General features: G+C 46.8%; 1 protein-coding gene across 3 annotated transcripts in view; it reads left to right on the forward strand.

Annotated features, from left to right (window-relative positions):
* Positions 1-9,058: 9,058 nt before the first annotated feature.
* The window catches only part of MTX3 (metaxin 3), a 76,082-nt gene continuing 70,438 nt past the window's right edge, over positions 9,059-14,702 (forward strand). For all 3 annotated transcript variants that reach the window (XM_073623689.1, XM_073623696.1, XM_073623685.1), the window contains exon 1: positions 9,059-9,293. In XM_073623689.1, the coding sequence (XP_073479790.1) occupies positions 9,225-9,293 (69 nt within the window). In that variant the 5' untranslated portion in view covers positions 9,059-9,224. The remainder of the gene's footprint in view (positions 9,294-14,702) is intronic.

A 14,702-nucleotide genomic window follows, 5' to 3' on the forward strand; every position in this document is an offset into this window, starting at 1 on the left:
AGGTCCTAGTCAGCCAGAACTCTTCCCCCGTCGCTCTGTGGAGCATCCTCTGCCTGCTGAGGAACCTATGCAGCTGGGTCGGACTAGACTAACCCCCGAAGAACGTGCTAGACGCAGAACTCTAGGCTTGTGTCTTTATTGTGGGGGCAAGGGTCATCTTCGTGACTCCTGCTCGCTTCGTCCAGGAAACGCTTGGGTCTAATACATTTGGAAGGTGGAGTATTGGACCCAGAAACATCACCTTCTCGTCTTCTTCTTCCGGTGTTCCTCCATGTAGGCCCTTCTTCCCAATCGGTCCTAGCATATCTGGACTCCGGGGCTGCCGGCAATTTTATGGACTGGAGAATTGCTTCTTCTATGAAGCTTACCCTTTCTCCCCACGCTACACCACTGGCAGTCTCGGCAATTGATGGCACTGTGCTCCCAGGGGGTCCTATACGTTTCCAGACGCTACCTATTAGGATGTCGGTAGGGATACTCCACCAGGAGTGGATTTCCTTCCTCATTCTACCCAAGGCCTCTACCCCCATTGTATTGGGCCTTCCTTGGCTACAGCTTCACTCTCCACATGTGGACTGGGTCTCTGGGCAGATCCTGGCTTGGGGTCCTTCGTGTTTCTCGTCCTGTCTTCTCAAGGTGGTCCCCAAGGAGAGACTTTCCATTGCTACCACATCCGTATCTTCTGATCTTCCCGCGGCATACAGCGATTACCGGGATGTGTTTTGTAAGAAGTGTGCTGAGGTGCTTCCTCCCCACAGATCTTTCGACTGTGCCATTGACCTTGTCCCTGGAGCAACTCTGCCCAGGGGCCGTACCTACCCTCTGTCCATTCCAGAGACTCAGGCCATGTCCGAGTATGTCGCCGAGAATCTGGAGAGAGGTTTCATCCGGAAATTCTCGTCGCCTGCAGGAGCAGGGTTCTTTTTCGTTGCTAAAAAGAATGGTACCCTCAGACCCTGCATCGACTATCGAGGGTTAAACGCAGTGACCATCAAAAACCGATACCCCTTACCTCTAATATCTGAGCTATTCAAGCGACAGGTTGAAGGGGGCTTCCATTTTCACCAAGTTGGATCTCAGAGGTGCATACAATCTCATTAGAATACGGGAAGGTGATGAATGGAAGACTGTGTTTAACACTAGGGACGGGCATTACGAATACCTGGTTATGCCTTTTGGTTTGTGTAATGCTCCAGCTGTGTTCCAGAACTTTGTCAATGAAATCTTCAGGGATCTACTGTACCAGTTTGTTGTCATCTATCTGGATGACATTCTCATCTTTTCCGAAAATCTGCTTGTTCACAGAAACCATGTCCGCACCGTTCTTCAGCGCCTTAGAGAGAATAATCTCTATGCCAAGCTGGAGAAATGTTCCTTTGAATGTCCTGAGGTCCTGTTTCTGGGATGTTTTGTTTCTAGTTTGGGTCTTCGCATGGATCCCGGAAAGGTCTCGGCCATTACCAACTGGCCCCTTCCTGCTAGCCTCAAGGCCACACAGCGCTTTCTTGGCTTCACAAATTCTTATAGGCAGTTCATAAGGAATTACTCTTCCATTGCCTCGCCTATTATCGCTTTAACCAAGAAGGGTGCGAATGCCAATGACTGGCCTCCCGAGGCTGTCTCTGCGTTTCACGATCTGAAACAGGTCTTTGTTTCTGGACCTCTCTTGAGAAGACCAAATCCTGGGGATCCATTTTTTAATTAAAGTAGAGGCTTCTTCCATGGGGGTGGGAGCTGTGCTTCTTCAGTTCTTTGAGAAGAGACGTCAACCATGTGCGTTCTTCTCCAAAAAATTTTCTCAGGCACAGATAAATTATGCCATTGGTGATCGGGAACTTCTCGCAATTAAATTGGAAGAGTGGCGTCATCTTTTGGAGGGTTCCCCTCACTCCATTACGATCTTTACTGATTACAAGAATCTACAATACCTACAGAATGCTAAACGTCTGAACCCCAGACAGGCCAGGTGGAGTCTCTTCTTTTCTCGTTTTAAATTCACGATTACGTACAAACCTGGTGCCTGCAACGGTCGGGCTGATGCGCTCTCTAGGTCATTTGACACTTTTGACGAGGAGTCCACCCCTGATCCTGAGCCGATCATTCCGACCTCATGCATTGTTGCCCATTCTACCACCCTGGAATCAAAAATTCCTCCTGGCAAGACCTTTGTTCCCACGGAGCTAAGAGCTAAGATCCTTCGTTGGGGACATGATTCCAAGGTGGCAGGTCATGTTGGGTTCCTCCGATCCTTCCTGCTCATCAGTCGTCTCTACTGGTGGCCTAACCTCCACTCGGATGTTAAATAGTACGTTAAAGCTTGTCATGTCTGTGCTCAGTCTAAATCTTCCACACTAGCCCCTGCTGGTCTTCTCATGCCCTTGCCCATTCCTAAGGAGCCCTGGTCTCACATCGCCATGGATTTTATCACCGATCTTCCACTGTCGGAGAATAATACAGCCATTTGGGTGGTAATCGATCGGTTCTCCAAGATGGCTCATTTTGTTCCTCTTCCTGGTCTCCCTTCTGCCTCTGCCTTGGTTCCCATTTTCGTATGAGAGATTTTCCGCCTTCATGGTGTTCCTTCCCATGTCGTTTCGGACAGGGGTGTTCAGTTTACGTCCCGTTTTTGGAGAGCCTTTTGCAAATCCCTCAACATTACCTTGGATTTTACCTCTTCTTACCATCCCCAATCCAATGGCCAGACTGAGAGGGTTAATCAGGAGTTGGAGGTCTTTCTCTGTACCTTGGTCTTGGCTCACCACGATGATTGGGCATCACTACTTCCGTGGGCAGAGTTCTCCCGCAATAATCATGTCAACGTCAGTTCTCAGAAAACACCCTTTATCACTGTTTATGGAAGACATCCTCAACTCCCTCTTCCTATGACCTGTTCTTCTGACATTCCAGCCTTGGCTACTGTTCAGGAATCATTCAATTCCATGTGGGCTGACGTTCACGATTCCCTCCAGAAAGCTGCCAACAAATTCAAGAGTTTTGCTGATCGTCGCAGGCGTAAGCCGCCTTCTCTTCAGCCAGGAGACAAAGTCTGGCTCTCCACCAGGAACATCAAACTCTGGGTTCCTTCTCTCAAATTTGCCCCAAGATTCATTGGTCCGTACACCATAACTTCTAAACTGAATCCGGTTTGTTTCAAGCTCCAGATTCCCAAAAGCCTCAAAATCTCTAACTCCTTCCATGTTGCCCTTCTGAAGCCTTTAGTCCTCAATAAGTTCTCTCGTCCTCTCTCTACCGCAGCGCCGGTCTCTGAGGATAATCAGGAGTAAGAGGTTAGCCAAATTTTGGATTCCCGACTCTGTAGAGGCATTTTCCAGTACCTCGTGCATTGGAAGGGGTTTGGTCCCGAGGAGAGGTCGTGGATCAAGCCTTCTGAGGTCTTTGCACCTCGTCTGTTGAGGAAGTTTCATTTGAAGTTTCCCTCTAAACCTGGTCCCAGGCGGGGAAGGGGGAGGCCTCGTAAGAGGGTGGGTACTGTCATGGTTATGCAATAGAGTCTGTTTGTCAGCCTACCTGTTTCCATGTGTTCATCTCCAAAGACCAGCTGTCTCTCACCTGACTGCTTTTATTAACTCTCCTCTAGCATGGCTCCATCCCAGCTCATATCAGAGAACTCTATATTAACCTCTGCACTGCAGGTCAGCCCTGCTGATCAACCTTTGTGTGTTTGGCTTCCTGTTCCTGCCTGCCGTGTGCTCTGCATTTATCTCTGTTACCGACCTTGGCATGTTCTATACTATTCCTGTCTGCTCGTGACCCTGACCTTTTGGCGTGTCCCCGACTATCCTTGTTTGCCTGTGACCCTGAACCTTGGCATGTACCCTGTTGTCCTTCTCTGCTTGTGGCCCTGACCTTGGCTTATTCCTTTACTGTCCTTATCCTTCTGTTGCCTACTGTGGGTGTGAGCTGGGGGACCCTGGGGGTCGCGACCTGGAGCCAGTTGCAGCCCAGTCCATCCTCACCAATAGAGGCTCTGGTGAACACCTACTGGCTCTTAGACTCCGCGCCCCAGGGAATCCTAAGCTCTAACCCCGGTGTAATCCGTGTTGGTGTTCCAGCGACCCTGCCTTCCTTATACCCGGACTCCCATCCGCAGCAGTCAGCCGTAGGGTCCACCGCTTTGCGGTGCACTCCTGATCCCAACGACGAGCATCTGTCACCTAGCCTCAAGGTGACCTGACAAAAGGGTTATAGATTCATTCAAGGTATTGGCTTGTTATACATAGTTATTGGTACCCCTAACCTAATATTTTGTAGCACACAATTTGAGGCAATAACTGCATTCAAGCACTTTCTGTATTCCAGTGCGGACATTATTATTATAACATTATGAAGCCTACACCATGTTTCACAGTTGGGATAAAAAGTTTTTAAGAATATTTACAGTATAATTGTAAATTTTGTTACATTTTTGTCCCCTATGGGACAAAGTACATGTAATACAGTAAAACCTTGGGTTAAGAGTAACTTGTTCTGAGAGTATTTTGCAAGACAAGCAAATTTTTTTTATAAATTTTGACTTGATAAGCGAGCGATGTCTTGATATACAAGTAGCGTCTTGTCACAACTGAGTATAAAAGACCCGAAGTCGCCCCCAAGTAGTAGGCTTCATAATGTTATGGAGTTGCTTTCCTGTCTCTGGCACCAGGTAGTTTGAATCCATGCCGGGCATTATGAAATCAGGACATAAGCTGGGGCATGGAACCCATCAAACCTAGAACATTCAGAGCATTTTGTTCAGAAGAAAGGGACAAATTGCCAGTATAGAAGTCAGGCTCGGTTCACACTGTAGCGATGTCAGACATCGCATGTGATTGTGCAGATCACATGTCTGTGTGATGCAAATTCAGCCATACAGTTTGTATGGCTGAATTTGCATGGCATTTGGACCAAAATGGTGCAGGACACTTTTTTTGGTCCGCGCTGGAATCGGATACAGAAAGTGCTTGATTACAGTTATTGCCTCAAATTGTGTGCTACAAAATATTAGGTTAGGGGTACCAATAACCATGTATAACAAGCCAATACCTTGAATGAATCTATAACCCTTTTAAGCTGGCAGGAGTCAGCTGGAGATGTAACTTGGGCTTCCCTGTTATGCCTTCATTGTGATTGGCTGTCACAGTGATCACATGTTCAGGAGCCTACCCCTGAATATAAAGAATGACCGGGAACTGTCAGTGACAGCTCCATCACTGCACTGGGAGTGCTGAGTGAGCACACACAAACACAAACATATGCTAACACAGGCATATACTGTATGAGGAAGCTCAGCAGTAGGGATGGTCTCGATGTTCGATGAACGTAAGTTCGACTCGAACATCAGCTGTTCGTTGAACAATCAAACATATGGGGCGCTCGTGGCAGGTTCACCGCCGTGGACCGCCCCATAATGCACTGCGAGATCCCCATAATGCACTGCCAATCACAGAGCAGTATATACTCTGAGAGCCATGATTGGCCAAAGGCAGGTCAGACCTCACAACTAAACTTAGAAAACATCTAACAACATGGGACAAAATACTACATGTACTTTGTCTCATAGAGGGCAGAAATGTAGCAAAAATGACAATAAAAGATCTTCTTTGGGAGCTGGAGCTGGTACCTACTCATCCCCCCCCCCCCCCCCCACCAAAATGAAAGTTACTAAAAAGGGAGGGGAGGGGGACATGAAGCAGAAGTTCCCTTTTTAGGTGAAGTTCTTAAAGCGGAGTTCCACTCAAAAGTGGAACTTCCGCTTATCCGTCTCCTCCCCCCCTCCATTGCCACATTTGGCACCTTTCAGGGGGGAGGGGGGAACGGATACCTTTTTGACAGGTACTGTTCCCCACTTCTGGAAAACAGGGCCGCGCCCCTGTTTCTCTGAAGTTTGGCCCCCTCCTCTGCCGCTGGACCAATTAGAAAGTGCAGTGCGCTTTGCGCATGCGCAGTAGGGAACCAGCTGTGAAGCCGAAAGGCTTCATTTCCGTGTTCCCTTACCAAAAATGGCGGCGGCTGCACCCGACAGCCGATCCGCAGATCGGCTGGGGTGCTGTCCCTCGGAAATTCAGCCCTCCTCCTTCTTCCTTTGCTGCCGGGCCAGTTAGAAAGCACATTTCGCGCATGCACAGTAGGGAATCAGCTGTGAAGCCAAAAGGCTTCACTTCCAGTTTCCCTTACGACGAATGGCAAAGGCAGCACTCAACAGCCATTCTGAAAATCGGCTGGGGTGCCGACAGTGTGTGCTCCCTGGACAGGTAAGTGTCCATATATTAAAAGTCAGCAGCTACAGCAGGGCTGGTACAAGGGGGAGGGGCACTTGCCCTGGGTGGAGTCTTTTGTGGTTGGGGGGGCGCCAGATTTCCAGATGCACTTATATGCACGAAACTCTCCACCGCATCAGTTCTCTGTCACAGCATTCAGTGCCCTGCTTCTGCTAATGGAGGCAGTAATGGCTTTTGGGTGGGTGTTCCCCGGGTCCTGCACAGTGGGTGTACTCCCGCCCTGAGATACTAAATAGTGTCCCTGCTGCTGTGACTACACTGAGCGCATCTATCAGAGGTGACAGACAGCACCCACTCTCCGCCAACCACCGCCACTCATTGCCTGTCAGTACTAGTGGTTGGTTGCTTGGACCACAGTCATCAAAGCAACCAATCACGTGATTACCCCAGGCTCTGACATTTAGACCCCCTTCACACTGGGGCGCTTTGCAGGCGCTACAGCACTAAAAATAGCGCCTGCAAAGCGCCCTGAAAGCACGAGGGCTTTCACACTGGAGCGGTATGCTGGCAGGACGGTAAAACAAGTCCCACTAGCAGCATCTTTGGAGCGGCGAAGGAGCGGTGTGTATACCGCTCCTCCACCGTTTCTGCCCTTTGAAATCAATGGGGCAGCGCGGCTATACTGCCGGCAAAGTGCTGCTACAGCAGCACTTTGCGGGTGGTTTTAACCATTTTTCGGCAGTTAGCGGGGGTTAAAAGCACCCCGCTAGCGGCCGAATACCCCCGCAAATACGACGGTAAAGTGCCGTTTACCGCCGACGCCACCCTCGCCCCAGTGTGAAAGAGGCCTTAAAGGAGGAGAATGGAGTTCCCAACTGCAGACCTGCCGGTTCCCATTGCCCCGGATTCCATCTGTCTGTCTTGTAGCTGCCTGCTGCAGTGATGGAAGTGAGATCTCTGGGGGCCATGATATAAAGGGAGGGGGCTTTTGGGACTCTGATGTGAGGTGGGGAATCTGGGAACCCTGGTGAATGGAAGGGAACAATGAGGACCCGGACGTAAGGGGGGACTTTGGGGACCCTGATGTAAGGAAGGGGGATGTTGGGAAACGTGATTTAGGGGCACTCTGGAGGCCCTGATGTAAGAGGGGAAGGGGAACTTTGGGGACTTTGATGTAAAGAGGGAACTCTGGGGACCCTAAAAAAGGGGGGACCCTGATGTAAGGGAGCAAAGCTTGGGACCCTTATGTAAGACAGAGGTGGGCTCTGATGTAAAGGGAGACTCTGTGGACCCTGATGTAGGTGGTGACACTGGTTACTCTGATGTAAGGGGAGACTTTGGGGGCCCTTATTCAAGGAGGGGACTCTGATGTAAGGGGGGAACTCTGGGGACCCTGATGTAAGGGGGATGGAACTTTAGGGATCCTAATGAAAGAGGGGACCCTGATGTAAGGGGGTGGATCTGGGAACACTTTGAGGGGGGGCTCTGGGAGCCCTAATGTAAGGGATGGGGACACTGGGGACCCTTATGTAAGAAGGGGGGACTCTGGGGTTCCTGATTTAAGGGGGGGGCTCTAGGGACCCTGATGTAAGGGGGTGGATTTGGGGACCCTATTGAAAAGGGGGGGGGCTCTGCTGTAACTGGGGAACTCTGGTGACCCTGATGTAAGGGGGGGGGGCTCTGGAGGCCCTAATGAAAGGGGGGACACTGATGCAAGGGGGAGGAACTCTAAGAACCCTGATGAAGGGGGGGGGCACTTGAGACCCTTATCTAAGAAAGAAGGGGGACTATAGGCTCACACCACTGATGTTGGAACATTTTTCCTACTAATGTCATAACAGACACATTTTTCCTTCCAGTGACACCACCGATGGGAGCATCTTTTTCTTACACCGATACAGAGACATTTCATGTGAGGTAGAATGTGTACAGCTGTTAAACGTATATGTTACATGTTTTGGTGAGGCGCGCTGTGTGCATCATTATTGACCCCACCCCTCCTGCTGCTCCGCCTGGGTGGGGGGGTGCTGTTTGGCATCTTCGCCCTGGGCACTGGATGACCTTGTCCCAAAACTGTATTTGTAGCTGCTGACTTTTAATAGTTCGTGGTGGTGGTGGGGGGGGGGGGGGTGTAACACCTCTTTAAGGTAGGCTCAGATCAGAATATTAGTAGTATTGGGGGACAGTTGTCACCTCTCATGACAGGAAGTAGCTGAACAACACAAGATCACCATGTATTTTTAATGCAAACGAAAACTTTGTAAAGATTGAAAGTAACTTTTGAAGTAACATTGATTTGTTACAGAGAAGATTTCAGTGCAGGGTTGCCAACCGCCAGTAAATTTACTGACAGTTTGTAAAAATGAAATTTTTTTTTACAACTGCCAGTAAATATCAGGGGCTGATAATTTCATGCTGTGCTGACTTTTTAAGTGTAAATCAAGCAAATGACTTTGTTATAGGTATTGTCAGTGTTTCCACATCATGTTTATACTGTTCAAATAGTCACTGTGTTAGTTTTAATAGAAGTTCTGTAATTTCTCAGGTTGTCAGTAAAAAAAATGTGCTCCGTCAGTAAATGTCCCAGGTTTTGTCAGTAAAAAATGCTGCGGGAGGTTGGCAACCCCGCTTCAGTGATTGGCTTTAGATGTAGTTTATTAGAGGTCTGGGGGAGTGGCAATGACAGTCTCCTATGTATCCCATCCACTGTGCAGGCACACGGCTTCCTCGCAGTACGTCATGTATGACAACGTGATATCATTATATGGAACCTATAGCGGAGCAGTGGGCGGTCCCGGTGTGCTGGCTGTCAATCCTTGGGGCGTGGCTTCTATCTGTGTGACGTTCATCCCGACGGCTTCCCCGTAGTGGGCGGGACTACACGGCTCCGTGTTGGACTCATTGGGCTCCGCCCACCAGGGATGACCGTGTTGTGAGTCTCCGCAGGAAATTCCGGGCTGACGCTCCGCTGCTGCAGCCGGTTTGCCGGGAGGGGAGATTCGTGACATGGAGCTGAGGTTCTGGGGCGGAGACTGGGGCCTGCCCTCCGTACACCCGGAGAGCCTGGTGGTCCTGGTAAGAGATGTGCGCGGATGTGTGATCGGTGTCCCGGCTCATGGTGTGCACAACACTGCCAGCCCTCCGATCAACCGGGACACCCCGAGAGCACAAAGTGATCCGACCAAGGTCATAGATAGTGAGAGCTGTGCACTGCAACACCATCATCCCGGGACACATCTGTACAATAGAGTCTCCCTTTACCTATATAGTATTCCTGTACATATCTGTATATAGTATACACACATATATTATCCCTGTGTGTACACACACACACACTAAAATAAGTATTGAACACGTCATCCTTTTTCTATGTAAATATATTTCTACAGGTGCTATTGACATGAACATTTTCACCACAGGTCGGTAACAGCCCATGCAGTCCATACATACAAAGAAACCAAAATAAATAAGTTCAGATATTAAGTGATGTGTAATAAAATGGAAAGACGCAGGGAAAAAGTATTAAACACGCTAACTTAAAGCGGAGTTCTGCCGAAAAAGTTAGTAGCTACAAATACTGCAGCTGCTGACTTTTAATATAAGGACACTTACCTGTCCAGGGAGCCCGCGATGTCCTCACCCAAAGCCGATCTGTCCCTTGGGTGGAGGCGCCGACCTCTTCAGTAAGGGAATCAGGAAGTGAAGCCTTGAGGCTTCACAGCCTCGTTCCCTACTGCGCATGCGCGAGTCGTGTGCGCGTCCTGACTGGTACCTGCTGTCTTCTCGGACCTGTGTGTCTCTGAGAAAACAGTGGGGGGCGGAGGAGGGGCCGGACATGGTGCAGATGCAATTTGCAGTGATCCATCCCTGGAAGTGGAAGTGTATTAGACAGGTATCTGCTCCCCCACTCCCCTCTGAAAGGTGCCAAATGTGACACCGGAGGGGAGGAGGAACCAGAAAAGCGGAAGTTCTATTTTTGGTTGGAACCTCGCTTTACATTTTTTTTTTTTTTTTTTTTATACTTTGGTACAAAATCCTTTGTTGGTAACAACCACTTCAGGACACCTCCTGTATGGAGAAACTAGTCTCGTGCATTGCTCAGGTGCAATTTTGGCCCATTCTTCCACACAGTCTTCAAATCTTGAAGGTTCTGTCGGCCTCTTCTATGGATTCTGATCTTTAGTTATTTCCATAGATTTTCCATATTAATTCAAGTCAGGGGATTGTCTGGGCCATTCTTTGAAACCAATTGAGAGTTTCCTTGGCTTTCTGTTTGGGATCATTGTCTTGCTGAAATGTCCGCCCTCGTTTCATCTTCATCATGCTGGTAGATGGCAGCAGATTTTTATCCCAAATGTCTTAGTACATTTTTCCATTCATCCTTCCTTCAATGATATGAAGTTTGCCAGTACCATATGCTAAAAAACAGCCCCATATCATGATGTTCCCACCTCCAAACTTCACTGTTGGTATTGGGGTGTTTTTGAGGTGATTTTCAGTGCCATTTGACCTCCAAGCACGGTATGTATTATGGCATCCAAAGCGTTAAATTTTGGTTTCATCTGACCAGACTGTATTTTCCCATTATTTCACAGGCTTGTCTAAATGTTGTGCAGCAAACTTTAAACTAGCTTCAACATGCATAAGAAAAACACGGAACCTCCTAACGGGGCTTTAATGCAGCCAATAATGTCAAGTTCAGAAGTGAATAAATGTTCAAAAATAGCTTTATTGGTACAAAAAATATATAAAGGGAGTAAGTTCTGACATTAAAAGTCAAGACATGAACCCCTGACACCCTCTTGATCCTGTGGAAAGCACTCATGCTGCAATCCCTCTGACTGACCGAATCCTTGGCATCTTGAGTCAGTGCATCTGTGCCCCTATTAATAAGTGCAGTGCATGCCCCCTGCCCTCCCCGATTTCCTTCGGGGGGTAGCTTATGTGTGATCTCTTGCAAGGCATGCTGGCTTGATACCTGCTCTTCGGGGAACCGGCCCACCACCTGGGAAGTCAAGGATATAGGAAGGGTTACAATTTTCATACTATGACCATTCACAATCATCGGGAACTCTTTTTTGACTGCTGCTAACCATCTATCCTCTGAAGAAGACCCAGCCAAAGTCGAAACGTGTCAGTATTATATTTGATCTTGTTGTACTGGATATACTGTACTGTACACTGTTCCCGATTGTGGGCATTGTCTGTTTTTTTTTATCCAATACTGTACTCCAGTTCATGTCTTGACTTTTAATGTCAGAACTTACTCCCGTTATATATTTTTTATACCAATAAAGCTATTTTTGAACATTTATTCACTTCTGAACTTGACATTATTGGCTGCATTAAAGCCCCATTAGGGGGTTCCGTGTTTTTCTTATGCATCTTGTGGGGTGCGCAGCCCGTCTGTCTGTGCTCTCTTGAGTGTCCCCTTTTGCTAGCTTCAAAATGCTTTTTCTTCAGCAATGGAGTCTTGCGTGGTGAGCATGCATACAGGCCATGGTGGTGGAATGCATTATTGATTTCTTTGAAACAAACATGCTAATTCCAGGTCTTTCTGAAGCTCTCCACAAGTGGTCCTTGCACGCCTCTATCAGAAATCTTGTGAGGGGCACCTGGTTGTGGCCGGTTTATGGTGAAATTTATGTTCTTTCCACTTCTGGATTATGGCCCCAACAGTGCTCACTGCAACATTCAGAAGTTTAGAAATCCTTCCGTAACCAATGGCATTAGTAGGTTTTGCAACAATCAGGTTGCAAAGGTCTTGAGAGAGCTCTTTCCTTTTACCCATCATGAGATGTTTCTTGTGTGACACCTTGGTAATGAGACACCTTTTTTAGGCCATCAGTTGAGACTGAACCAGCTGATATTAATTTTCCACTGACAAGGGACAGGATTGCTTTCTAATTACTGATACATTTCAACTGGTGTCTTGTCTTTCCATGCCTTTTTTGCACCACCCCTTTCTACATGTGTTCAATACTGTTTCCCTGTGTCGTTCCATTTTATTACACATCACTTAATATCTGAACTTATTTGTTTTGGTTTCTTTGCATGTATGGATTGCATGGGTTGTTACCGACGTGGTAAAAATGTAATCTAATGTCAATAGCATCTTTGGAAATATGTTTACCTAGAAAAATGGTGTCGTGTTCAATACTTATTTTACCTGCTGTGTGTGTGTGTGTGTGTGTGTGTGTGTACAGGGGTAATATATACAGTATATATGAACAGGGATAATATATATGTAGAAGAAGATATTTAATCTCCTTCTACATATATATTATCCCTGCTCATATATAATGTATATAGTACCCCTGTACACACACACACACACACATACAGTATCTCACAAAAGTGAGTACACCCCTCATTTTTGTAAATATTTTATTATCTTTTCATGTGATAACACTGAAGAAATTACACTTTGCTACAATGTAAAGTAGTGAGTGTACAGCTTGTATAACAGTGTAAATTTGCTGCCCCCTCAAAATAACTCAACACACAGCCATTAATGTCTAAACCGCTGGCAACAAAAGTGCATACACCCCTAAGTGAAAATGTCCAAATTGGGCCCAAAGTGTCAATATTTTGTCTGGCCACCATTATTTTCCAGCACTGCCTTAACCCTCTTGGGCATGGAGTTCACCAGAGCTTCACAGGGTGCCACTGGAGTCCTCTTCTACTCCTCCATGACGACATCACAGAGCTGGTAGATGTTAGAGTCCTTGCGCTCCTCCACCTTCTGTTTGAGGATGCCCCACAGATGCTCAATAGGGTTTAGGTCTGGAGACATGCTAGTCCATCACCTTTTATCCTCAGCTTCTTTAGCAAGACAGTGGTCGTCTTGGAGGTGTGTTTGGGGTCGTTATCATGTTGGAATACGGCCCAGTCTCCGATGGTTGGGGATTATGGTCTGCTTCAGTATGTCACAGTACATGTTGGCATTCATAGTTCCCTCAATGAACTGTAGCTCCCCAGAGCCGGCAGGACTCATGTAGCCCCAGACCATGACACTCCCACCACCATGCTTGACTGTAGGCAGGACACACTTGTCTTTGTACTCCTCACCTGGTTGCCGCCACACACACTTGACACCATCTGAACCAAATAAGTTTATTTTGGTTTCATTAGCCTATAGGACATGGTTCCAGTAATCCATGTCCTTAGTCTGCTTGTCTTCAGCAAACTGTTTGCGGCCTTTCTTGTGCATTATCTATAGAAGAGGCTTCCTTCTGGGATAACAGCCATGCAGACCAATTTGATGCAGTGTGCAGCGTATGGTCTGAGCACTGACAGGCTGACCCTCCACCCCTTCAACCTCTGCAGCAATGCTGGCAGCACTTATACGTCTATTTCCCAAAGACATCCTCTGGATATGACGCTGAGCACGGGCACTGAACTTTTTTGGTCGACCATGGTGAGGCCTGTTCTGAGTGGAACCTGTCCTGTTAAACTGCTGTATGGTCTTGGCCACCGTGCTGCAGTTCAGTTTCAGGGTCTTGGCAATCTTCTTATAGCCTAGGCCAGCTTTATGTAGAGCAACAATTCTTTTTTTTTTTTTTTTTTAGATCCTCAGAGAGTTCTTTGCCATGAGGTGCCATGTTGAACTTCCAGTGACCAGTATGAGGGAGTAAGAGCGATAACACCAATTTTAACACACCTGCTCCCTATTCACACCTGAGACCTTGTAACATGAATGAGTCGCATGACATCGGGGAGGGAAAATGGCTAATTGGGCCCAATTTGGACATTTTCACTTAGAGGTGTACTCACTTTTGTTGCCAGCAGTTTAGACATTAATGGCTGTGTGTTGAGTTATTTTGAGGGGACAGCAAATTTACACTGTTATACAAGCTGGACACTCACTACTTTACATTGTACCAAATTGTCATTTCTTCATTGTTGTCACATGAAAAGATAGAATAAAATATTTACAAAAATGTGAGGGGCGTGCTCACTTTTGTCAGATACTGTATATATTACGCGTGTATAATATATATATATATATATATATATATATATATATATAATATGTGTGTGTGTGTGTTCCTGCCCGTTGATTCATTGAAATTTGTGTACATTTATCTGAGAACATCCGTCAGTGGCTATTGATCTGACCTGGCTTTCTCCTCATGCTAAGTTTGACCTTTGTAGTGAGGGTCAAACAATGAGTGCATGTCCCTAAGTGGAATATGTAAAGATCTCATGATATTGTCATTCATCTGTGGATGGATTTTGGATTCATTATTCGACAATTTTTATTTTGCACTATAAGAAATATTGCATGTGAGTTTCTTTCACCATTTATTGTCATAAAAAGTGCATCATATTTGTTTTCACAGTAGTTTGACAATTTTTTGGATTCCCATATTACTTTGGTTATTCTATACTAGCGCAGATATTATATATATATATTAATAATATTATAATAATTATAAATTATTAATAATAAAAAAGTGTGTGTATATAGATAGATAGATA

Source organism: Aquarana catesbeiana, linkage group LG01 (genome assembly GCF_042186555.1).
Source record: "Aquarana catesbeiana isolate 2022-GZ linkage group LG01, ASM4218655v1, whole genome shotgun sequence".
NCBI lineage: Eukaryota > Metazoa > Chordata > Amphibia > Anura > Ranidae > Aquarana > Aquarana catesbeiana.